At 37.8% G+C, this 26,427-nt stretch overlaps 1 protein-coding gene across 1 annotated transcript; it reads right to left on the bottom strand.

Moving 5' to 3' along the window:
- Nucleotides 1-13,607: 13,607 nt before the first annotated feature.
- Nucleotides 13,608-22,279, bottom strand: MS3_00009384 (uncharacterized protein; the record flags this gene model as incomplete). Its single annotated transcript, XM_035733926.2, has 4 exons — nt 13,608-14,186; nt 14,237-14,362; nt 16,153-16,301; nt 22,213-22,279. The coding sequence occupies 4 exons, from the start codon at nt 22,277-22,279 to the stop codon at nt 14,034-14,036; spliced, it is 495 nt and encodes a 164-aa protein (XP_035590252.1). The 3' UTR covers nt 13,608-14,033.
- Between the last annotated feature and the right edge of the window lie 4,148 nt (nt 22,280-26,427).

Genomic DNA, 26,427 nt, shown 5'->3' with positions numbered 1-26,427 from the left:
TACACCTTTGTTTGATATGCGATTTCTAATGAAAGTTCATGAATAAATTTTTAAATCTAATGCTATTTTGTTTTATCTACTTAATCGTTTCAAGAAACTTGTGATACACGAGCCTCTCAACACCTAGTTCATATGTAGTAAATCTAAATGACTTAGTAAATATCTTCGTTATCTTCTTGGGAAACCTACAGACTCAGGTGCTCTCATAATTTATTCTAACCACCACGAGTTGTCACGGCAGCTCATGGATGGACACGCGTTACACATCGTAACCGTACCTGCGTCTAATCTTATAGCTCCTTATTCAAATGCCATATGATAAGCAAGCAATGCCCCTACCCGCACTAATGGAACACTAGTAACTCAAAGGCACCCTGTATTGCACCTTAGATTGGTCTACGCACTCGCTGAGCTCTTTAGTGAGAATATTACTACAGTCCTGCTAAAAATCTTATGAACCCCATATCTCCATCAAAACAAATAAGTCTGTTTTTGCAGCATATTGCGATTTTATTTTTCAGAAGATATAACAGTTAGAATCAGAGTAAAATGGAAGTATACAGCAGATGCACGTGATACATGTTTTCACTGATTAACTGAAATAGAGAATACGGATATTAGCTTAACAGGTATATTTGGAAAGACTAGTGTCTAATTTGAACTTACTGCGTGAGAAAGTTATTCTGGAACTACGAATGTTTTAGAAATAGAGTTTCTCGGGGCGTACGAAGCACTAAAACTGGAAGACAGTTGTCCAAAAATAATTCGAATATAAAGACGAAAATTTGCAGGTACTTTCCATCGTAAGGGTAAACATATTAGGTACCGGTTGACATCATACCGTACAAAAAACAAAAACTTGCGAGTGTAGAAATATGATCTGTAAACAATTCAGCCTTATAAAAGTTAATTGCTTAATTACTTCATGATCATCACCCTCTGGCTTACTCCCATGGCAGAAACAGCAAACATATATTACAAACTGGTAGCTGAATTCCGGCTCTTCAATGATAAACTTGCTTCAATCCATGAAGCATCAGACTGGGCTACTTCGTTTACTACCCTACATGAGTGCGGTATATTGTATAAGCTAAATTCCTATGTACAATTGAACGCCTTATAGCACACTGAACGGTTTGCAATCTAGATGAATGCCCATTATTATTAGGGGTAATAAATTTCCTCTCAACTGGGGTTGAGTTCTCACAGCTTGCTATTAAACTCAACGAATTCGTGTTGGATCTAGGCGTAGGTTTTATGGTACCTCTGGAGCTGCTCGGCTTCTTTTTTCGACAAAACCATCTACATGACCCACCACATTACATTTCCTGCTCCGATGTTGCTTATATGTACAGTATCGAACAAAATGCCATGCACGGCAGTGCCAGCATGGAGCAGGAGGATTTGCTTTCGTCTGTCGACCAGAACAAGATATCACTGAGGAAGATTAATGCGAGATGCGTGATTGTTGAATTACATGCACTTCTGTAAGATCAGAACCACGACGTTGGAACAACGTAGTATCACTCAGTAGCACGGTTAGACGTTGATATTCATTTCCAAAATCAATAACTGTCAGATTACAGGTTGAACGATTTCAATGATACATAGAGCATTTGACTGATACATGTCACAATGTGTTGCGAGTTGTCAAACAGATATTTGCAAAAGAGAAATCCCACACAGAGTGAATGTGCGGAATCGGTTGAGCTGTTGAAAAGTGATGGTGGAAAGTGTGTTAAGGAATTTGGCTGTCTCGGGCACTTCTATAGGATTTTGACGCGCGGACATTCTATAGGATGTTTCCGGGTCACATTTTCTTTCATAACTTTTCAACCGATTGATATTTGTGAATGGGGCATGCTTTTCGTTACTCATCTAATTGAGTGCTATTCAATGATGTATAACATGTACACGTACATGGAGATCTGTACTTGACGATTTACACCTGCTCTTACTCGCCATGTTATATAGGGATACTACCCCTAACTCTCGGTCTGAATAGTCGGACAAATGAAATTGTCGCATATGCGATGTAAATGATGGTGGTGGTGTTGTGATAGTATTCCGACAGCAGACAATGGGTTTTAAGCGTTGTTCAAGCCCTATCGCTTCAGGCTGGGCTATCTCGTTTGCTACCCTACATGTGTGTGGTATACTGTATAAGCTAAATTGCTATGTACAGCTGAACGTCTCATATCACACTGGACGTTCACCATTGATACTGAGAATAGTTCAGCATGATTACTTTGACAAGTTTGCTCACTGCTCATACGTAAAGTTGGTTTGCTGGTTAACCGATTTCATTGATACATCTAGCATTTGACTGATACATGTCACAATGTGTTGTGAGTTGTCAAACAGATATTTGCAAAAAAGAAATCGCACTTACAATATGCTCCTTTACAGAAATTTGAAGTGGAATTTTTGTTAATTTTTTACATTTTTTTAGGAAGTGCGAAATTTTTTCAGTAGTTGTAATTTTCACATTCTTATCCCCCTATGCTATATTTGATGTAGGGATTATCTTTATCTTTCTCCACATTTTCGTTATGAGATTAGATGAGATGTATCTGTTAAAGTTAGTCGTGATTGTATATCATAGGACCTCATCAAAGTTTTGAAATGGAGTTTTGGGATACCGTCAGGACCCAATCATCCGGGTGACTTAAGTGACTGGAAACATTTTCGGACATCAGTTTTAGTGAAACTATGAACAAAGCTATTCTTTAAACCTGTGGATGAAGGGAGCATTACACCAGAAGACTGACATACAAAAGACTTATTCAAGACACAAACATTCAGCTGATTATCGCTCTCAGTCTGTCCGTCACCTGTTAGTTCTTTAAAGAGTTTCCTTACACTTGGAAATTCTTTGCAAGACAAGAGTTTTTGAGTAAACATAGAGTTGAGACGTCAAATATCAAGGTTTATCAGACAATTTAGCTTACGAACTTCATTAGAGTTTTTCTCCTTGTATTTTCTTTCTTTCACCCTCTATAGTCGTTTTGGTTGTGAAGATGTAAGTCGATCAAAACTTATAAAAATGGTTTCAGCATGACAACAAATATCAAAACGGAATTTAAGGTGACAAGTGATAATATCATTAGTGATTTCCAGTGAGTCATCTGTAAATAATTCCTAGTTAGCCGTATGAAACATTTTTTTAGATTTTGGATATTTTCGTCTGAATAACTCCTATATTTGACTTTCTTGGTTTGATGTAAGAGTGTACTCTTTCTATGCTTTCCATATACTTTAGGTAGAACACGAATTATACAGTCATCCGGGCTAGACAATCGAGCGCGTTGACGATCGCATATATACCCACACCATTAATGAAACCAAAGTCTAAATAAGCATCCAAACGAGTAAGAAAATCTACTACTTTTGGTGACCAGGTGACGTAAGGAAGCTACAGTCATGTGAGTTGAAATCAGCACAGGCAACTGAAAGTGAATCACTGAAGGCAGTAACAGCGAACTCAGTGAATTCATCAGAGAAATCGGATAGCGCAGATGATTCACAGTCTGAAGTCACGTAGGTATTGGTAACTTGGTCATATTTATATTTATTCAGATGTTTTGGACGACATCGTAGAGTAAGACAGTCGATAAAGCCATTTGGAAACTTAAAAACACATAAACAAAGACCGACGCCAGTCTATGTTTGCAGACGTATCAGCACTGCCACCACATCTCTCTTTATTGTTTGATCGATCACGACGATAAATTTTGAAATCCCGTGGTGATACTGGGCAGTCGTCCTGTAAATCATTTAACGAAGATTCCTGAATTGTGATGGCACCACAATTACGATACATACATTTTAGTTGCATATCTTTATGTAACGTACTACTTGTCCAATATGCAAAGATAATCAGTCTGTAGCGTGGCGTCGAGTCGAGATTGACTATGAACACCGCTACCAAGAAACACGTGCCAAGTAAATCAGAAGGCGAAGATTGAACGTAACCAGATTTATTTCGTTGGCGATCTCGTGGTATCGAACGAATACCAAGATCGTGCCAAAGTGGAAGCAGGAGAAAGGAAAGCGTGCGAACAGTACCAAAAACCGCGAAACAATGATGGAAGGTAACGGAAGCACAAAATGGCTATAATTAACACAGTTAAACAACAGAACATTAAAACAAGCACTGGTAGAGTTGGTTATAATAATAATTGTTTTTATTAAGCCAGTCGTGTTCTCGTGATAAAGGTGAGTCACTACAGGAGCCCCCCGCTGGAAAGGGTTTGCACTTTCGATAAATGGCAGTTTGAATCGTGGGACTGATCGGCTGAAGAGCGATTGTAGGACGGAAGGATTGGCGAAACAGGAAAGCAATCGTTGATCGTCGAGTTGCTAACGAAGGTCGTTTCCGGAAAACGGTACCAGGAGCGATGTGTTGTTTTTGTTGCTTGAGTTGGAATGCCACACCACAGTGATTTGTATCCAGAATCTGAAGATTGCGTTAGTAGGGGTCCGGACCAGAAACGTTGCAGGCGTAGGACGAAACCACGTTTAGCCGATGAACCAGAAGCAACCATAACGAAAAAGTTCGAGGCCAAGCGTATACCAAACATTCGAAACAAAAATATCGACTGAGTGCGTTGACAAGAGCGTGGGTGATCAGGCCAGGTTTCGCCAAAGTTGACTGAAGTCGACAGTACCAAACGGAGATAGTCGAAGGCGCAGGCTCAGGAAACAAAAAGAAAATCAAAAAAGAGAAGAGTGTAGCACAAGAATAATCCGGCACCGTATTGGTTGTTCACTGTGCGACTATTCGCGGAAGCGTACGAGTGACCGTACTCGGCGACCGGAACGTCGGACGGCAATCTCGTTCGTGTCGCTTGAGCCTGCAATCTCATCCGAAGTCAAGGGTGGCGTGGTCTGCTGATCTGGACGTGAGACTGTCGTCTCGTCCGTAGACGGTGCAGATGACGCGTGCTGTTGACCGGGACGTGAGAATGAGGTCTCAGATGTATCTAGCGTGGAATCTGAAGAAGATTTAAGGATCCCGCTAGGTTTGATAGGTCTAGCATTGAATCTCAGGGTGTCAGATATGGCACTGTCATCGACGTATGCTGGTTTGTGACGATCAATGCTGACGATCTCGACGCGACCGTGTCGATCAACCTTGAAGGTCTTTTTGTGACGAGCGATCACGCAAAAAGGGCCTTCGTAAGGTTGTTGCAATGGTTTGCGCACCGAATCTACTCGTAAGAAAACATGTGAACAGGTAGATAACTCCCGAGGGAGAGCGACCTGTCGATGTTGTATTCGAGTTGACACCGGAGACAGCGTTCGCATAAATGCAGACAGTTGGTGGACGTAGTCTGATTTACCGAAATTAGGTCTGTTCCGTGATGTGAAGAACTCCACGGGCAGGCGCAATGTCGTGCCGCATACAAGTTCAGCGGCGGAACATTGGATATCTGCCTTCAAGCTCGTTCTGATGCCTAAGAGAACGAGTGATAAGGTTTCATACCAGTTGTCGTTTTCGTGTGCTCGAAGAGCACTTTTAAGTTGACGGTGAAACCTTTCAAGTAAATCATTTGAAGCTGGGTGGTAGGCGGTAGTGCGTATGCGTTCCATACCAAGCACCTGAGTAAGTGAGGAGAATAATGCGGACTCAAATTGTTGTCCTCGGTCAGTCGTGACAGTCGAGGGACAACCGTATAGAGCTAACCATCGTTCTACGAAGCGGTGAGCAACTGTCTCCGTCGTGATAGACGTGATGGGTATAGCTTCGGGCCATCTGGTGAAGCGGTAGATGCACATGAGTATTCGATCATACCCGTGCGATGGTGGCAGTGGTCCTACAATGTCTAAGTGAACGTGATCGAAGCGAGCATCAGGCGTAGCGAATGTACCAAGGGGGCGGCTACATTGTAAGGATTGCTTCGCACACATACGAACATCTCTATTCATGGACGGCCAGACGTATCGTGCAGCGATAAGACGTAATGTGTCTGCGATACCTGAGTGAGATAATCCATGCATGGCATCGAATACGAGACGGCGATAGGCAGAGGGTACGATGGGTCGAGGAAGACCGGTAGAAGTATCGCATAGGATGGTGCCAGAAGTCGTGGCTAGAGGTACTTCCTGATACCGAGGGGACGTAGAGTGTGGTGCTTTTGTACAACTGGGATCGTTTGCTTGGGCAGCGGTCATAGCAGGAAGATCGAGCACCGGCAGAGTAACTACATTCGATTGGATTTGTGATGGAGCATCAGCAACACAGTTCGACTTGCCTGTGATGTGACGAAGGTCTGTCGTGAACTGAGAGATATAGTCCAAATGTCTGCACTCTCGTAGTGAGTAGCGGTCAGACTTAGTATGCAAAGCATACGTTAAGGGCTTATGGTCGGTGAGTAAGATGAACTGACGTCCTTCTACTGCGTGCCGAAAATGTTTGATAGCACAGTAGGCTGCTAGAAGCTCGCGACCAAAAGCGCTACATCTCGTCTCCGTGTGAGCAAGGCGTCGTGAGAAAAACTCGAAGGATTGTCAACTACCGGAGATGTTTTGTTGCATGACTGCTCCTATAGCAACATCGGGAGCATCAACCGCTATACTAAGCGTGGCTGATGGATCGGGATGGGCAAAAAGAGTGGCTTGCGCAAAAGCCGTTTTGATTTCAGTTAATGCGGTACGTGCAGAATCGTTCATTTCTAAACTGCGTGGGTTGCCGCGCAGTAAGTCGGTTAGTGGTCGTAACCGTTCTGCCGCGTGTGAGATGAAACGACGGTTGAAGTTAACGAAACCGAGAAAAGCCATCAGTTCCTTGGGTGAGGACGGCACGTTGTACTCCTTTATTGCTTGCACTTTGTCCTCACAAGGTAGAATACCCTCTTGCTTGATAACATGACCCAGAAATATTATTTTTCGTTTACCCAACTCTCATTTGTCTGGGTTAACTACTATTTCATTATCCGAAAGGCGTTGAAATAATAGCGTAAGATGTTGATATTGTTCATCTACGTTTGATGATGCGATTAGCAGGTCATCAATATAGACGTGAACAAAATCGAGGTCTCGTACAATGCTATCCATAAACCTATGAAAAGTTTGAGCAGCATTCCGTAATTCAAATGGCATTCGTAGGAACTCAAACAAACCGAAAGGAGTCGTGATAGCAGTTTTTTCGATATCTTCAAGAGCGACTTGGATCTGATGATATGCTCGTACCAGATGGATCTTAGAAAAGACAGTCGTGCCCTTTAGCAATGCCGTGATGTCGTGTGTGTGGGGGATGGGGTAGCTATCAAAGCGTGTAACTACGTTTAGAGCTCGGTAGTCGCTGCATGGTCTCCAACTAACCCCACCATTTTTGCGCACCATGTGAAGAGGAGAGGCCCATGGACTGTGAGAAGGACGAATAATACCAGTAGATAGTAAATTGTCAAACTCACGTTTAGCGAAAGCTAATTTGTCCGGTGCCAGTCGGCGAGGTCGTGCCGTGACTGGCGGTCCGCTGGTGACTATGTGGTGTACCACCGATCGAACTTCCTCGAGTGGTTTAGTGAGTACGGGGAATTTCTCGAATAAAGCGTGGAATTTATCGTCACGCGAGTAAAAAGTGCCGAGGATTCGGTACGCGTTCATGTGGGCTTTACAGCCCATGAATTTGCTGTTCGACGAAGTATCGATTAACTGCAGCCTACGTTTCCCGCCTTGTATGAGCATGGTGCTCGACAACGGCGGGCGCCAGACCCGAAGGACCTATGGAACCAGTGCCAACTGTCACTCGCTTCCGCAGGTACCTTTTGGCGTGGCTTGGAAGATGCCCTTCTTGGGCGAGTGGTGACGGGTTTGCGAGAACTTGAGCGAGCTCGGGGGACGTAGGGTTGGGGTACGTTACAACGGTCTCGAAAACTAGGACGTGTGTGAATACACCCGTCCTTGTCGCCATGAGCTGGGGAGTGATCGGCATCCCTGTCTACTTTAGGACGTGTCGCTGAAGCAACTACATAGGTGTCTCTATTACTAGTCCTCGCCAAAATTTTGTCTGCTACGAGGGCTACCTGGTTAAGCGGTGAGTCCTCAAGCAGTGCCGTCACAGTAGGTTGGATATGAGCTGGTAGTGACTCGAGCCACAATTCCTTAACCATTTCCGAGTCAGATGCTGTTGGTCCCGCAAGACATTGCAGGCACGTGAGGCGGTGGCTTGTTTTAGCATCACCCAGAGGCTGACGTGCTTACAATGTCCTCAGTCGTTCTTCCCTCGATGGGAGGGAATGTCGGAGAATTGCCTCATTGAGGCGATCATAAGCATTAGGCACATTGGAATTGAGGATGACATCACGTACAGCTACTAAATGGTCCCCGGGTAGTGATTCGAGAGCGAAGGCGTACTTTTGCCTTTGGCTCGTAATGCGACGAGTCTCGAACTGAGACTTTAACGCAGCAAACCAAACATCTGAGTCGTGGGGAATGAATGATACAGGTCGAAAGCGAATGGCCTGTACGTCTGAGTCTATAACATTATTACTATTATTATAGTTATCCGTCATGTCGCGTATATTTTATATTGAAAGGTAATATGAAAATATACGACAGACGTGGATAGATAAACTATAAACTCACCGAATTGGCTTCTTTGGAAGATTTGGCCAGAGGTTGAGGCGTGTTCCAAAATTTGGCTCACCAGTTGTAGCGTGGCGTCGAGTCGAGATTGACTATGAACACCGCTACCAAGAAACACGTGCCAAGTAAATCAGAAGGCGAAGATTGAACGTAACCAGATTTATTTCGTTGGCGATCTCGTGGTATCGAACGAATACCAAGATCGTGCCAAAGTGGAAGCAGGAGAAAGGAAAGCGTGCGAACAGTACCAAAAACCGCGAAACAATGATGGAAGGTAACGGAAGCACAAAATGGCTATAATTAACACAGTTAAACAACAGAACATTAAAACAAGCACTGGTAGAGTTGGTTATAATAATAATTGTTTTTATTAAGCCAGTCGTGTTCTCGTGATAAAGGTGAGTCACTACAGGAGCCCCCCGCTGGAAAGGGTTTGCACTTTCGATAAATGGTGAGTCACTACAAGTGGATAGCAGTGGAATCTACAACGCGCGTCTAATCACATTTGAGACTCGTCAGATGTACGTCCCTGTCTCTTAAAGTGAACATCAACACGATGCACATGCATCAAGAAGAGACTGTTGAATTGCAATCCTAGTTAACAAGGAGCGATACAAGTAAACAAAACCAAGTGAATATTCTTGTACACTGTTTGTTCTTTTTAATTTGAGTTTTTTGTTTGTGAATAGTATTATGGCTTTGCAGTCATCATCATCGCCATGAACGTCAATAATTTTTCGACAGACATAATTATTGTGCCGTTCAATAAAAATTTATATACATTTCAAGCAAAAGTGTCTGTGAAGTCAGCCGATCTCGGCAATATTGAATCATTTTGTTATTGTGAAAATAAGATACGGGCATTCGAAAAACTCTATAAATTATCTTCAAAACTGGGACAATCCTCATTAGTAAATTGTTATGACGTGAAAACACTCCTGTTAACCGAACACCTCTCGATGATAAGAGCGTTCAGACCAAATGTATGAGAGTCTGTATTCGTTTGGTGAAGACCTAGTATTAATTTTATTATTGTTTACGAAGCCAAATAATTTTCGGGTTACTTTCAAATCATTCGAATTCTCATTCACAAAAACGTTTCGAAAATTTCTCGTTCAAGGACTAAAATTTGTCAAAACGTGATTGGCCACATTACACCCGAAAGATTCGTTCACACCAAATTCAACAAAACCTTGCATAATCAACTTTTCTTTGCTGGCAGTCATTTTCCTTATCCTTATTCTGTATGCTCGCATTTGTTCGTGGCATTCGTCGGTAATCGAGCCTGAGTTCAAAAGCAAAAGGTATGTTGTTATAATTGTGGTAATTGATTGTGAAAGATAAAATTTACTCGTTTACGGAATAACAGGATTTGAAGGGTCATAAACAGTTACAGAACACTAGTCATTGGTGGGAACTGTGCATCATTTCATACACGTGTGTGTTGATAAGTTGCAGGTTTCTGTTATTCTGTGTGAATTCGCAGTATGTGCTTACGTGTGATGATCACAAATAATGGGATTTGGAATACTGGTTAGTGACACATCGAGGGACTGATAAGCACGCTCGTAGTTCTATATGTTCCATTACAAATTCAAGGGAAGAATGGTGATCAAATTTTGATGCATTGCATTTAGGATTTCAATCGGGCAGCAAACAATGATGTGCAAAGTAAATCACTAATCGTAAAAATACTCGAGTCTCCTTTAAGAATCGATGGCCGCAAGTGAGTATTATTTGTCAAGGAATGGACAACAATAGTTTGGATGAAGTTTGTCATCGACCATAAATGACGCTAGCTATCGAGCCTATTTTTAAGGATGGATTTTTTGACCAATGACGATTTCTACAATTGTACGCTGTGCTATATATATGTGGAATTATATCAGGCCTCCAAATTGTGAGCCTTGTCGGAGGTTTAATTGTTCCATCACTAAGATGTCCTCTCTGTAGTTTGTCAGAAGCGAATTTATATAACACAGGAGGAGATTCACCTAGAAGATACAGGTGTTTGTTAACAATTGTCTACGCGAAATACTTCGGATCAGTCGACCAGACACCATTAATAACTAACTACTGTGGAGAAGAACAAACCAGATTGCAGCGTAGGAAGAAATCATGAAGAAATGCTGAAAGTGGATAGAACACACATTGAGGAAAGCACCAAACTGTGTCAGAAGACAAGCTCTCACATGGAATTCTCAGGGCCAGAGGAAAAGTTGAAGACCAAAGAACACATTACTCCAGGAAACGGAGATAGACATGAGAAAAATGAATAAGAACTGGATAGAAGTAGAAAAGCCACAGGACAGAGTGGGTTGGAGGATCCTGGTCGGCGGCCTATGCTCCATAAGGAGTAACAGGCGTAAGTAGTTAAGTAAGTAATATCCGGCCACCAAAATGTAATTTCTGTCAAGGGTTTATTTGTTCCATTACTAGTTTGCCAGAAACGAATTTATATAACACAGGAGGAAATCCACTTTTCGGATTAGAATTTTGACCTTACTTTATACACCTTGGCATACATTGGAAGTACTGATTATTTCCTCAAAATAAAACCAACGTCCAGGGTAGTTCTTACAGAATTTACAAGAGGTAAGTAAATTCAACATACTTACTCAAATACTTAAGCCTGTTACTTCCAATGGAGCACAGTCCGTCGACCAGCATTCGCCAGCCGATCTTCTCAGTTCTATCTAATCTTCGTTCATTCTTCTCATAGCCACCTCCGTCTTTCGGCCTAATGTCTTCTTCGGTCGTCCGCTCTTCGTTTAGCATTCAGGATTCCATATGAAGGCTTGCCATGCGGCGCATTTCGGTGCTTTCCATCATGTGTGTCCTATCCATTTCCAGCAATCTGCTTTGTTCTCTCCCATAGAAGGTTGTCGCTGATAGTTTGTTCAACGGATCCGAAATATTCTGCCTAGACGACTGTTAACAATCACTCGTGTATTGTAGGTGATGGCTTTCGTAGTTCTGTAAGTTTCCATATTTTCCATATTTTAAAACCATCTTCACATTTGTGTTGACGATTCTGACCTCGATGTTGGTTGACAACTTCTTTTAAGTTCCAGTTGATTTTCTGTTGTAGATATGCTGCTCTTGCTTTACCGATTCAGGCCTCCAACTCCGCATCCTATCCACCGTGTTCATCAATGATGCTGCCTAGGCATGCGAAGGTGTTTACATCTTTTGTGTCTCCTTCGTCAATTGTGATTGGATTGGTGCACACTGTTGTGTCGGAGAATATTTCTGTTTCCTATGTTTATGTCCAGTTGTATCACAGTTGCCAAATTTATCCTGTGTTTCCCCTAACCCTCGGATTTTGACGCCTTCATGATCCAGTCGATCACCAGGAGAAGTAGAAAGGGTGAGAGTTAGCAACCTCGACTGACACCAGTCTTTACTTCGAACGAGTCTGTCAACTGTCCTCCATGCACCATTTTACAGTTTCATCTATCACAGAAACTCCGTATGATATTGACTATCCTCTTACGCACGCCAAAGTATCGAAAAAGCTCCCATAGTCTTGTTCTGTCCACGCTATAAAATGCATTCTCGTGGTCAATGAAGTTGATGTAGGGTGATGAATTCCATTCAACTGATTGTTCCACAATGATCCGTAGAGTTGCGATTTGGTCTGTATACAATCATTTCTTACGGAATCCTGCCTGTTGAACTTGATGTTGGGCGTCTACGGAGTCCTTCATTTTATTTAACAACAATCTGTTGAAGACTTTTCATGGTATTGAAAGAAGAGTGATGCCGAAGTAGTTATCACGCTTTCCGAGGTCGCCTTTCGATGAGATTTTGATCATAAGTCATTGTTTTCTGTCTCTTCGTACATGATATATATCGCAAATTTTACTGGAGATAATGTGGAGCATCTCTGCATTTGCTGCTAACTCTGCTTTCAGTGTCTCTGCTGGAATTTTGTCCGATCCTACAGCTTTATTGCACATGATTTGTCTGATAGCCATGCTGATCTCGTCATTTGTTCCTGGGACAGCATCGTTTGTGAGGTGCGTAGGTGCTACTTCGATTTTGGGTCGATCCAGTGGGCCCGATCGGTTCAAAAGTACTTTCAATTGTTCTACTGACCTGTTTTACAGTTCTTCAATGTTGATAAATACTTTGCTTTCCTTGCTTTTCACTGGTCGTTCTGGCTTATGGTAATTTCCAGCGAGTTCCTTTGTTGTTTTATAAAATTGTCTCATGTTTACTTCTCTTGCAGTCTTTTCCGCCGTCATTGCCCGTTTGTCGGTTCTGATGCTCCTCATCACTTATTTGTTTACTCCTGTGAATTTAGCTTGTGCCTTAGAAGCTTGGCATACACTATCTTTCAAAGTACTTTTAGTGGATCTAAAAACTACAGCTAGTCTCTTTTATCAAGTTTAACGTCGTGACCGTCAGAAAAATTATTTAAGCTTTCGAAATCAAATACGCACGTGTCCACAGCTGCTTAGATTCACGACATATTTTTTATCAAGCAGATAACGTAAGACAACAGTTATTCTCTGTCTAATCGGTATTCTATGCGGACCACAAAAATCTTCAACATAAACCAAATAGTGATTATCTGAGTTTCAATATATACTAAACAGTTCCAGTCGTTGACATAACTGATGAAACTTTATCTTCAAAAATCTGAGGACAAACGTCTTTCAAATCAGCTCCACAGCGCACTTCAGAACAGTGAAGTTGGATTTAGACATCTTCAGTGACAACCGTGGGGTGTGTGTGCTCAGAAGAACTAGAAATCAGTGTTAAACGCTGAATAATCATTTTCAATAGCACCTAACAAACACAGCTATCAATTTTTTATTCAAAGCATGGGGATTTTGAGCTGATAAATTCACTTCCATTCAAGGTCCTTCTAAAGACTAAGCTTTGAATGAAATAATTGACCGTATTCCTCCCATGACAGTAATAAAAGCTGTTTTGATATTATCGAGTTAACATTAGTTTGTTGAACAGTATTTACTGAACTGTGGACAATCAAGTAACAAGAAATGGAGGTGCTTAATAGTGTATTGATAAGGTATTCCGACAGCTCAGTTTATAACAATGACTGTTGTCAATTCCAAATTATATTTCTCAGTGGTGAGACCGCATCAGAATGAAGATTCACAACGGACTCATGGTTGATCGCAGTTATGACAAAATCACGTATACAAATACTACTAATTTACAAATAAAGTGTTGTGGAACTCTTGTAAAACAAGTCAGACAATTACTCAAATAATAAAATCATGTTTGCGATTTCATTAAGAAGATAAAATCAGTTATTACGTAAACAAGCACAAGAATGTAAATAGTTCCATAAAGAAAATGTTCTAATTATTGAGATGAACAATTAAAAGTTAATTTTTCTAATTCAGATATGAAATAAAGTGAACTTAGTCGGAACAATTAAATACGTTTTAAGACGTCTTCCAGGATCATTCATTACTTCTTTTTCTTCTGTGTAACCGTCTCCGAATAATATAACCGATGCATACAACAAAGAAGAAAACAGCCAATGGTATGACAATATATATGTACCAGAGTAACTCATTCTGTTGATTCTTTTCGGTAATATCGGTAGTTATATTCTGAAGAAAAACAAAACAGTGGAATCCATTAGTAAATATCAAATACTTACGGAGTATCGTTCAGTTTCTTCTACTGTGTCGTTGAGGTTTTCTCTTACCTGAACATCGGTGATCTCAAGTGTAGTTTCAATGTGGTTGGGAGGTGTTGTGCTCGGATTGATAACATCCAGAATCTTCTGAATAAACAAAAATAGTAGAATTCATTGCTAAACATCGGATATTATTCAATTACTCATGAATGATTATATTCTACTATCAGTAACGATGATAAGAGAGAATTCAATAAACAGTTACACAATTTGCTTTCTTGCAATCATTTGGAACATGTAGTACCGAGTTGACAATCAGTGTGATAAGTCCACACTATCCTGCAACTAACTGATGATTCACTTGTGTGACGGAATGTGTGTTCTAAATGTCATATCTAATCACAATCCGAATATATATCAATAAAAATATATTTGCCGGCTTTGAAGCGATCTGAAGAGGTGACATATATCTCAACACGGAATCACAAATTAATGTTCTGTACTTCAACAATGGCAGTTTACAAACTCCCACTAATTATCAAAACGTGATAAACAATTTTCAGATGGCTGCGCTTCTTCACCCAAAATGGTTTAATCTAATTTTTTTAAAAATTTATATAGGTATTTGTTTTCACGTATACCCGAAATAATCACAGATTCAACGAGCTGGTGAAGTGTTATATTTTCAAGCGTTGATGTCAAGCGACGCTTCAATCCATTGTATACTGTTTATGTGAAATGAAAACACTGTCCTTGTGTCTGATAAGATACCATAAACGTTTACAAACCTTTAAGTAAGTTACTGTGGAGAATATGTGTTTCATTCATATTGGTAGGAATTAAATATTCTTTCGAGTAGATGAATTTACTCGCAATGTGATATTTGGTGATATTGAAAACGATTTGATAAGTTCAACAAGTAGTTACCTCAACACGACAATTAATAACTTTTAAGTCATGAGTGTCCTGACCTTTACTTTCAATACATCTATTAGCCTTTTCTTACGAAAAAAAGTAGCATTAGTTACTAAATATTAAATATTTACCGAGTATCTGTCGGTTCCTTCCGTAGTCCTATTGAGGTTTTCTGTTAACTGAACTTCGGTGCTCATCAAGAAGCTTTCATTTGAAATGGTGAGTGTTGATGTGCTCAATTCGTTAACGTCTGAGCTCTTCTGAATTATTAAGACAGTAGCATCCATTTAATAACATCAAATTATTCATTATACACTATTGTCAGCAGTGATGACAGAAGAGCATTCCACAACTAGTTATACACAGTTTGCATTTGTACAATCATTCGAATATGTAGTACCGACCTGATAATCAGTGTGATAAGTACACACGATTCAACAATCAATTGACGACTCATTTGTCCGGTGAGATCTGTATTCTGGATGTCACAACTGATCACCATTCAAATATAAATCAATAAACTAAAAATTAACAGCTTTATTGAAACAATCTATCCGGGTTCTCAATAGAGAATCAGTAATCCTTGTTCACGACCTCAACATCGAGAGTCCACAAACTCTCACTAACTGTCAAAACATGATACACAATCGTCACCAGGTTACGCTACTTCACTCAAACAGGTTTCATAGGTATTTTGTAATCATCCACACAGATACACGAATTCATGTTGAATTTGTGAAACAATCACACATTGAATGGACTGAAAAATTATTATGTTTTCAAGCATTGATGTCAAGCGACGCTTTAATCCATTGTTTACCGTTTCTCTGATAATAAAACATTATACTGATACCTGATTAGAAATGGTTAATGTATACAAAGCCTTAGTTTAGTCACTGGGGGCAGAATACACGTCAGTTCTTATTGATAGCAATAAAATATCCTTTCGAGTAGATGAATTTACTCGCAATGTAAAAGTTGATGATATTGAAAACGACCTGAAAAGTTCAACAAGTAGTTACCTCGACACGACAATTAATAACTTTTAAGTCATGAGTATCCTGATCGTTACTATCAATACATCTATTAGCCTTTTCACACCAAAAGCATGTTATATTCTTTGATGATGCATTTCGGCATGTTTCAGTTGTATTGTATTTCTGACAATATGCTGTGAAAGGAATAAAGTTATTTCACTTCAAGTTATCAAACAAAAGATAAGTGAATTGCGAACATGTAACACTAATTCAATAATGTGATGGTGATTTTGGAGTTAAGTGACTATTTCTTTCATTGGGAAACTGTCACCACGCTGCCTAATGCAATATTTAGTACGCTTTTATACTCACTCACATTTCATGAAAGCATGTTTGAATTGAATGAAACTGCTTTGAATGTCAAGTATGATGGATGAATTTTGACACGTGAATTTGCTGGTTTTCAATAACTATTTCCATTCAGAAATGTACACACGATGCGGACACTGGGTTCATCAATACACACTGTATTCAACTTTTGACGGCTGTACAGTTTAATAATAATTGAAATCGGTGAAACAAAGTAATACCGTTTATTGTTACAGACAATAAATGTGCCATCAACATAACTTGTGTATTCCGTCGTTTCGCTAATTGTCTGTTTAAACACCGTGTTTTCAAGATAACCCATAAAAATATCTGCCAAATTAGACATGGAAGTCTTTCCATTTTAGCGCTATCGCTTTGACAATATACGGTGTTGATCAAGTGAAATTAGACGTCTGCTGTGCACACAAGTAGTGGATTTTTGAATGCAGAAGATCACTTTCCTGAAAGACTATATAAATAGTTTCAAATGTGGTATCTTGGTGAACAAGGATGTTACATCAAAAGAAGCCACAAACTTATCGACAACATTTGTAGGATTTAGTCTTCGGCGAATTGGAATGAATTTCCACAAAACCCATTCTGATAATAATAATAATCACCTGCTCACTAGTGACTGACTTCAAGAGACACTCCTGGAGTTCTAGGGAGAAGTCGTTACCACTTGAGTTCAATCAGGTCTGTTGTGAGATAGGAACTCACTGAAGACAATGGTGTACGGTGGTGCAACTTCGCGGATTGGTTGAAGTGAGACATTAACACCGTTGGATGCCAGCTCAGTGGTCTCATGGTTAAGTGTTCGCGCGCGAAACCAGTAGGTCCTGGGTTCGAATCCCGCGAGGTGCGGGGTCGTGGATGCGCACTGCTGAGGAGTCCCATACCAGAACGAGACGGCCGTCCAGTCTTTTCAGGTTTTGTTTTATGGTCTAGCTTCAACTGACTCATGATTTTAACTTGTGATAATAAAAGTAATATGTTATTCAACGAATATAGAAAGCAATGTGATCATTAGATCATGTAATGACTCTCAGTGCTCGAAATATTATTTTAATAGTCCAACACGTGGTTAACTGAAAATTGTTTGTAAATACTCAATGCACATATTCTCATCGTGAAATGAACTCTCAAACTGACTGTGATACATTGTAATTTGCAGAATTTATTTGTCTACACCCTTAGTTTATCGAATGTGCATGACAAAGCCCATATTTCGGAAGGTAAGCAATCCTTTTCAATGTAATAGCAATTAAATGCTGTGTTCGTGATTTTAATGCCCCTAGAAAAATATGATATCACATATGTCAAAAGAAAGAACGGACGTTTCCTCGTCAATACACAATCAACTAGCTGACGCTTAACGTCTTCTTTCGACACTGAATGGACGTTTAATTATTATTGGTGATTGGAACGTCACTTGAGACGGATGCCTAGATATCTTTTTGAAGCTGAATTTAGTTACATACGGAAGTTTTAATTTGATGAAACAAAATTGGTTTTTTCAAATGTGAAAATGGTTAATGATCAATAAATAAAAGTTAACATACTCCCGATAGCTTTATACTCCACTAACGTTCCACTTTTGATCCATTTTGAAGGGACAAGCATTTCATGATCTATCTCATCTTGCACGAAAAATGTAAATGAAAGAGACACTTAAAATTTAGATTACTTTTCAAGTTAAACAAGTTGTTTGCACTATATGAGGAGCGGTCAAATTAAGAAACAGAAATATTTCTCATTAACGATACGGTGGTAAACATACAACATCTTCAAATCTTACAGTTTAATTCTACCTGAGTTGTGAAAGTGATTAATGGTCAACCAGTAATTACAACGCAAAACTGTTCAACTTCAGTCCTGAACATGAACGTGATATTTCATGCAATTATCACAAAAATAAAAATTGTCTTCACTGTTTAAAGACTCAGTAATACGCCTCAACTAATCAACGTATACCACTTGACTAAACGTTTAGTGCGTTGTCTCTTATTCAGTCATAAAACACTGTTTCATACCAAATAATTTACACTCAGCGCTCGTCTAGACACTCAGCTTCATCTCTCAGCAATAGATGATTCTTAAGGTGAAGCATGACAATTGAGCATTTCATAAAGGAAATCTCAGATCTATGTACCACCGTTTTATTTCTGTTTCATACTAAACGCACTTCGATTTGCAATGTGTGGTGTTATGACTGCGGAGTGCAACAGTGACTGTTTTACTAATAATGAGTCAGTAAATAAATGTGTGTTTATATCGTCTGCTTAATGTCATCATAAATATATCCTAATCTGGATGAGTTCATTCATAATTATAGGCGTCAGATGTCTGCAAATATCATCCCAAACCTTTGCAATAAATACATTCATGCAGTTTGGTCATTTTACTAGAAATATCTGCTTAAGTGGGCACAAGCTCATGTGGATCGTAAAATCCATTATCGATAGAACTTAGCACAGAAAGTTGAAACAACAATATTAAAATCCTATTTTAGTAACTCAAATCATTTCCGTGGCATTACGACGTATGATAGTTGTTAAACTGAAGGCATACATACTTGAATTTTAATTCAGTTTATTAAAGTGATCCTGTTTTTGAAAGGCTTAATCACAAATATCAAACGCTTTCAGAATAACTTGACACTGTCAGTCATAGTCATGTATGATAAATTAATTTTGCTTCAATAATTGTGAACATTTATTTGACGTTAAATGTCCAATATTCAGCAGCATTTAGACAGTGTGTTTGCCAATAGTATCCCAACTTCATTTCTTATAATGATCAGCAACACTTCGATGACATTTTCTTCAGCCGATTTTACACTAAACAACTGATTAACGCAGACTGTAGGAATGCTGTATTAAAAAGGAATATGCCGTGCATCAAAATGTTTCTTACCTGGTTCACATTCAAAGTGTCTTCCGATTCTCGTAAGCCACCTACTTTCCTCAATTTCCGGAGGAATCTGAAACAAACATTTGAATTTCGAGTCAAGATATGTCCACAAACCACCATCAGTATAGTAGCCAAATAATCCTTGAAGAAATGGATAATCTTTCAGACAGACAATCACACTCAAATTAGCGTGTCGACATTTTCAGTTTCCTTTGTCAGTATGGGTGAAACTATAATGTGTGGACGGCCTTTGAGGGACGGCGAGGTGACTTTGAGAGTATCGACCTACTTACTATGGCTAGGTGAGGGTTATGAAGCAGTTTGAAGAATAAGGTTTATGATTTACAGTTGATGGTAAGAAATCAGATTTAATGTTTTCATCACGAACTGACATCAGCTATAATGCCTAGACTCTATATCGCCAAGGGAATGAATGAATTTTACGTCAAGATCTAAGACCTCTTATACTAAGTCTGATTGTTTCGTTCGCAAATTATAGTCACGTCAATGTAGGTTCCACATAATCTGCATAAATATTTTGAATCACTCTAGTTTTAAAATTCTGTAAATGTTATGAAATGTAGGGTGAATATCTCCGTCAGTTGAAATGAAATGTGACACTGAGTAACTGCAAGGATGTTGAGATAATAATGTTCAACGGCGAACGTTCCGGTCTTCAAAAGACGAAGTAAAACATGACAGAATATGACTCATTTTCCACAGAACTCTAACATACACTGTCCGCTAACATTCGAAAAGAACATATTATTGTTTTTTGTAAGAGCACCTAACTTCAAATTACTATTTTTATCAAGTGCTTGGATAAAGTGTGTTCTTAAGGGATTATTATTAGTGTCAAATTGTCTACTTGCACATTACAATACGTTGATCTATTTTTACCGTGTTCAATCTAACTTTATTTATTCGACAGTACTCATAATTATGAACTAGTAGAATAATATGAAGAACTTGAAAAAAAATTGTATTTCCATTCAATTGTGCAACTTACGTTCTCATAATAGATAGATATCTTCCCATTCGATTGTATCAGACAAGTAATTGTGACTGTATCCTCTACAAGTAGAAGATTATCCATACTTTACATTTGAAAAATAAATAGTAAGCGGGCTATTGTCATGTGAATGAAACGATCATGCACCTTTTGAAATGAATATCAAATGCTTGGTTTTTAAAGCTGTATTACTACTGTATCATTATTAAAAGAATAAATCGTCAAGTTTACCATTAAGATCTGATAGTCGGAGTGGTATATATGCACAATTCGCACACACTATGAGTAATCACAAGGAGTGAAATATATAAATGTGTAGGTTTCACATGTGAACAATAAAGCGTTTGATGTTGACTCACATTTACCATTATATTCTACTTTAGAAGACCATTTGACAGCGATTAATTCATCTGAAATGTAGAAGTAGATGTTTAAATATCAACAAAACGAATATCTACTTCGTTCATTAAATGTACGTTTTACCACGGTTTGCCATTCTATACAAATTATCATCATTGTCCCAAGATTTAAATGAACCTATGTGAATAAATAACCGATCATCTATTATAATTACGTTGCAAGAAATAATATCAGTCGGACGATGTGATGAACCTTTCAACGCAATCAACTGAAAAGAACATTTCACTTCCGTAAACTTTGTCCCATAAGCTTTTGACTGAGTATGAGACTGTTAAATTTTGCCTTACAATACCCATACAAGATCAATTTCTGAGATTCTGATAACTGACGAAATCGAACGGGTGTTAACGTCATGTTTCAAGTGTTACACTTCGAGTAATCCATATTGTACTAACAGACAGTTCATAGTCGTTTGTTGTTCAGCTATTTTGGGACGTGACTGGATTCGAAGTTGATAATCATACGAATATGATTACGAAGATAGAGTTGAATATTTGCTAATCAACAGACAGTATCTCAGGGACTTTAAACTTTCATGAATCAAGTAAGTGCTAGAAAAGTATTGGAGGACATCAAATATAATATGATATTCCATAGGTTTCAATAATCCAAACTGACTTCTGTCACAACATTGCTCATTGTTGCACATGTGATTGGCTTGATCCATTTTGCCAGCGTAATAGAATCGTGTTGGCAAGATATCTCCTTTATTGAAATGTTGAACGACTGGAAAGTCGGTCCTTTTCACGTTGGCATTTGGATCATTAACTATGTAATTTCTACGCATTCAATTTTTGTTTATTTTGAGGAAACTATCTTCTTTATTTAACATAATCATTTAACAGCATTCAATATGTGTTCAGGACACATCTATTGATTTGAAAATTACACAAACCAAACAGTCTCTGTGTACTGGTCAACTTTCGTGTAATAATGAAGCTCAACAGTGAATCATTTGTGTCGAATAAATGTGACAAAAATAAATGTAAGATATATTTTACTGAATAATATAAAAACTCACTCTGATTCAGAATCCCAAGTTCATGATTAAAACTGCCTGGTATCAAAATTTCTATTTTTCCACAGTCGTACTCTTCAAAAATGGCAATATAATGTTTATTACCTTAATGAAAACATACAATTTTGTTGATAATTTTACATTGAACAAATTATTGATTTAGAAATTATCCAATGACTTAAATAAATTATACAAACTGTCTTTGATTTACTGTAAGACGTCAAACTATCAACACTTCAAACAGAAATAGATATCCAAAAACAGTTTTCAAGTCAGAGTGGGCATAGAAACTGAATCAAATTTTATTGATGGGATGAAATAGAATCAAGAAAACTCATTAACAATTTTAGATCAACGATGATTATTTACTTACCGTCAGAGTATATAACAATTACTTCAGCGTCACTATTGTAAATTTGAAACGCGAATTTCGGTTCCATTCTCTAGAATGATGCGAACATATATTTTTTACCTCTTTCACAAAATGTAGTCAACTCACGTGTTGTTCAAAATATTTATTGAGACTAACGTTCACAACTGGATGAGGCTGATCTAGACAAATTCTTTGTGAATAATGATAAAACAAAGACTGAGTATGTGTATAAGAATCTGACTGATTACTTACATATTGATGAGAACCATTCTGAAAAATTACTTTTCGATAATTCAGTGATTCAGGTTGCTTATAGATATCCTGACACTCGAAGTATTTGTAAAGTAATACGATGGCCAAATAAAGTGGTTTATATAAACTTGAAGAAAAGGTATATCTAAAATAGTTCAGATGAACAAATCAATGTTATCTCATCCAATCAATATTCAATTTTTATGATACACTCATTTAGTTCGTGTGTTCAGCTAACACTAACCTCATCTCGTTCGATGTACTGAGTCAAATCTAACTGAAACTCTCCTGGTTTATATAAACTTTTTTGAGTTTGGTTGTTTCTTTCTTATTCGTTGATTCAAAGTGACTGTCTAGAATACCATTTTTGTTAAATTCACATGCTCATTGTTAACCAATCATGGAGCAAGACGAACTAGTCGTTATTTCATATTCTTATGGCTGTTAAGATCACAAACTGATATGTATTCATCGATGGATAGAATTCTTCACCCCTATGGGTGAAAAAACTTTTGGATATGATCATCAATACTCTAAAATAAGTGATTGGTTAACTTGTAGTTCAAAATGTGTGCTCAAATGTACGCGAACGAACAGTTTGTTACCTGTAATATGCTGTTAATCGACCGTCACCGGCTGATGTGTTGTTTTGATTTGATTGGTTAAAACCAGAGTGGCAAAAACTGCTTTGATTCGATGCCAAAATTTTCATTTTAACAATTGAATGAAAAGTTTCTGTCAGACGATTTAATAATCGTTTAATATGAAACTGTAACTCTTGAACAAAGCCACGTCTATTCTATTTGATCACCATATTATACCACTGATTGTAAATAGATGTTCAGATGTAAAGGGATCATAATTTTTATATTGATCATGTAGAAATGAATCTAAATGTGCTCAGTTGTGTACATCAAAGTTGCCAATGATTGAAGTAAGAGAAAAACGACGCATATCATTGAATCTGAACTGCTGATAATTGAGAACGATTTCTTGAACCAGACACACATTTGCAATTACAACAGTGACTGTTAAAACCGAAAATCAACAAAAATGAGTATAAACCTCTGTGATAATATATTGTGTAGTGTGTGTTGAATTCATGCTTATTATGCAAGAATGATGAATAAGTAAAAGCCTAAGCCTTCGTAAACGAATAGTAACTTCAGAGAAATATTTCAGAAATATTTGTGTCTCAGTGCTATTTGCATATAGTTTATCTCTTGATATAGAAGAGGTGTGATGTTTTATTTTAGGAAACTGTTGATAATAATCAAAATGTTAATCCCTTGAGTCCAACCTTCTTTAGTTGGATAAACAATTGTTGTGTTATTTTGTGAATTCATCAACATCACAATTGTTTCCATTGATAAATTATCCATTCTTAGCCCTTGATCAATATCTCATTATGAGATAAAAACTTATTTGCGTATGTAATAGTGGAATACATTGCTGTCATCAGAAAGAGTACGATTCAGATTGTAAAGTGTCTCTTTATACTTGCTTGTGAATGTGACATATTGTTAATAGCAAATACGTTGTAATTGAGCAGTATGACTTACTTCATAAAGAGGTTACATGCTTTTGAGGTTGGACGACATCAACTGTTTCGATTTATCTATTCCTCCATATAATCTATTATTGTTTACAGTCGTTCATTAGCCTTTCAAAGGCCTTTGAAAGAAAGACTTTTCTGGATTGTGAAGAGTGCGGAAGGCATCTAGCAATATGTGTGATGAATCTTTCAAGGTGATCATTAATATCACTGTGAATAGACATCTAGTGTCTTGCTAAAGCCTGACAGGTGTTATCTTAATGGGCACTAACTATCTATTTCATTCATATATTTCTACTTGTATGCCTTCTGGTAGAACGAGACGTCATTACATTAGAATCTGTATATGCAAGCCAAAGCATGAAAGCTAAACAATAGCTTATTTAGAAAATATACTGTGTGACGAACAAGTTATTCGAGTTTACCTGGTCAATAACTTGTATTTTTACACAATTTTATACACAAAAACGTTGTTCATTACCTCAAATTAACATCTCATTCAATTCCAAGTAGTTTAACCACTCAACCTATGAATGCAGTTATCAGTTAATTTCAATTTTTCTATTTTTGTGGAAGAGTGTTACAGTTGTCATAGTCAGCAACTTGTATTATCATACATATTTTTAAATACAGACTTTGAATAGATTGCCAATCTTCTCAAAAAGACATTTCATTCAATTCTAGGTAGTATATCCATTCAACATATGTATGCGGTTATAAGTGATATTCATTTATTTGAATACTTTGCGCTGAGAATTCTACATTGTACCAAACACATAATATCGAAAAATCCACTGATCATAACAACAACAAATCATTATCTCAATTGCTCAATGTCATTTCAAGAGAACAGCACAATTGATTGTCATATTTTAAATGCTTACAATTACCATTCGCGGGTTGATCACGATCTACTTAATATCATTGAGTTTTCACAAAATGTCATTTAAAAAAAACTCATTCGTTATATGCTATATTCTTCAGTAAGTTTTATTAATTCAAAGATTATTCGGTGGTAGATCATTGCATTCTTCCTCAGTGAATCTTCAAATGAGACTAATAAACTATTTGTACTTATTACCAATCTGTGAATATTTTAATGCCGAACCCAAAATAGCTCTACTTTCTGATGAATAACGAGTTTTCACAACTAACGAAGACGTAGGGAGTATTAGGTGTGAATAAAAGGGAATTGATCTTATTTGTAATGTCCATTGTATTATCAGCTGATTAATTCTACTGAGGTTAACTGTTTAGATTGAAATAAGCAGCACGTAGTCCTGGTCTTAAAAAATACCTGAATTCACCAGATGAGCAAAATTAATAAGATGAAAATTCGCTTTCCAAGATTACATTTATTAATCATTTAGGTACACACACATGTTACTCCTCTTGAAATGGCATATGCGGCCACCAGTATTCTCTATCCAATCCTGTCCTAGTAAATTAATCCCAGTTGTCTCCAGTCGCTGGTCATCGTTTTGATGTCTGCTTCTAGTTCACGACTCAGTGTGTTCTTTGTTCTTCCACTTTTCTGTTTCCTTCAAGGATTCCAAGTTAGCACCTGCCTTGTGATGCAGCTAGATGATGTCCGCGATATATGTACTATTCACCTTCAATGACGTTTCTTGATTTTCCCTACATCTCCTTCAGAAGGCTGTTGCTGATTATATCCAACCAAAAATCTTTGAGCATCTCACGTAGACAATAATTTATTAATACATGTACTTTCTTGATGACGATTGAAACAGTAGAAGTAATAGTATTTCATTCGACACTAAACTGTGTTTCGCAACTAGAAAGGATTATGGAAGTGATCTAGAAGGAAATATTGTCCAACAAAAGCATAGTATCCTCAATAAACAGAATTTATTTGACATGAACACAATATGCAACGCGTTTGACCTCCAAAAAACACTGACATTGAGGACTATGACTTGACGATTCAGTCAGGAATTTGTGCCTGAATATTAAATGTAATCATTACATCTACTATTTGGGTTCTTCTAATCTAATATGCATTTTGGCATAAGAAATATCTTCTTCTAAAACTGAAAACAATGATAATAATATTTTACATTATCAAGGAGAATGATTTGCAAATATTTGTCCGTTGATTTCAGTTGTTGTCGGTAGAAATATGAATGTTGATACTTTCTTGTTGTTTATCAACATATTCTATCTTAATAATGAAATTACTTGGCATTGTCAATTTTGAAGGAAGCGTGATGTAAACCGTAGTCAGAGTAAACATTTCGCTTTCTTATATTGTGTTCATATGACTGAAAACTACAGATAAACATAGAAAAAATAATGAATGAAATTTTCATTTTACAAATGATTACTACTTTTCTGAAGAGAATATAAATAAAAAAACAAATAGCTTGCCCGTCAATCCGCAGAGATTC

Source organism: Schistosoma haematobium, chromosome 5, assembly GCF_000699445.3.
Source record: "Schistosoma haematobium chromosome 5, whole genome shotgun sequence".
Taxonomy (NCBI): domain Eukaryota; kingdom Metazoa; phylum Platyhelminthes; class Trematoda; order Strigeidida; family Schistosomatidae; genus Schistosoma; species Schistosoma haematobium.
The sequence above is the reverse complement of the archived record's forward strand: the minus strand, read 5'-3'. Positions and strand labels throughout refer to the sequence as shown.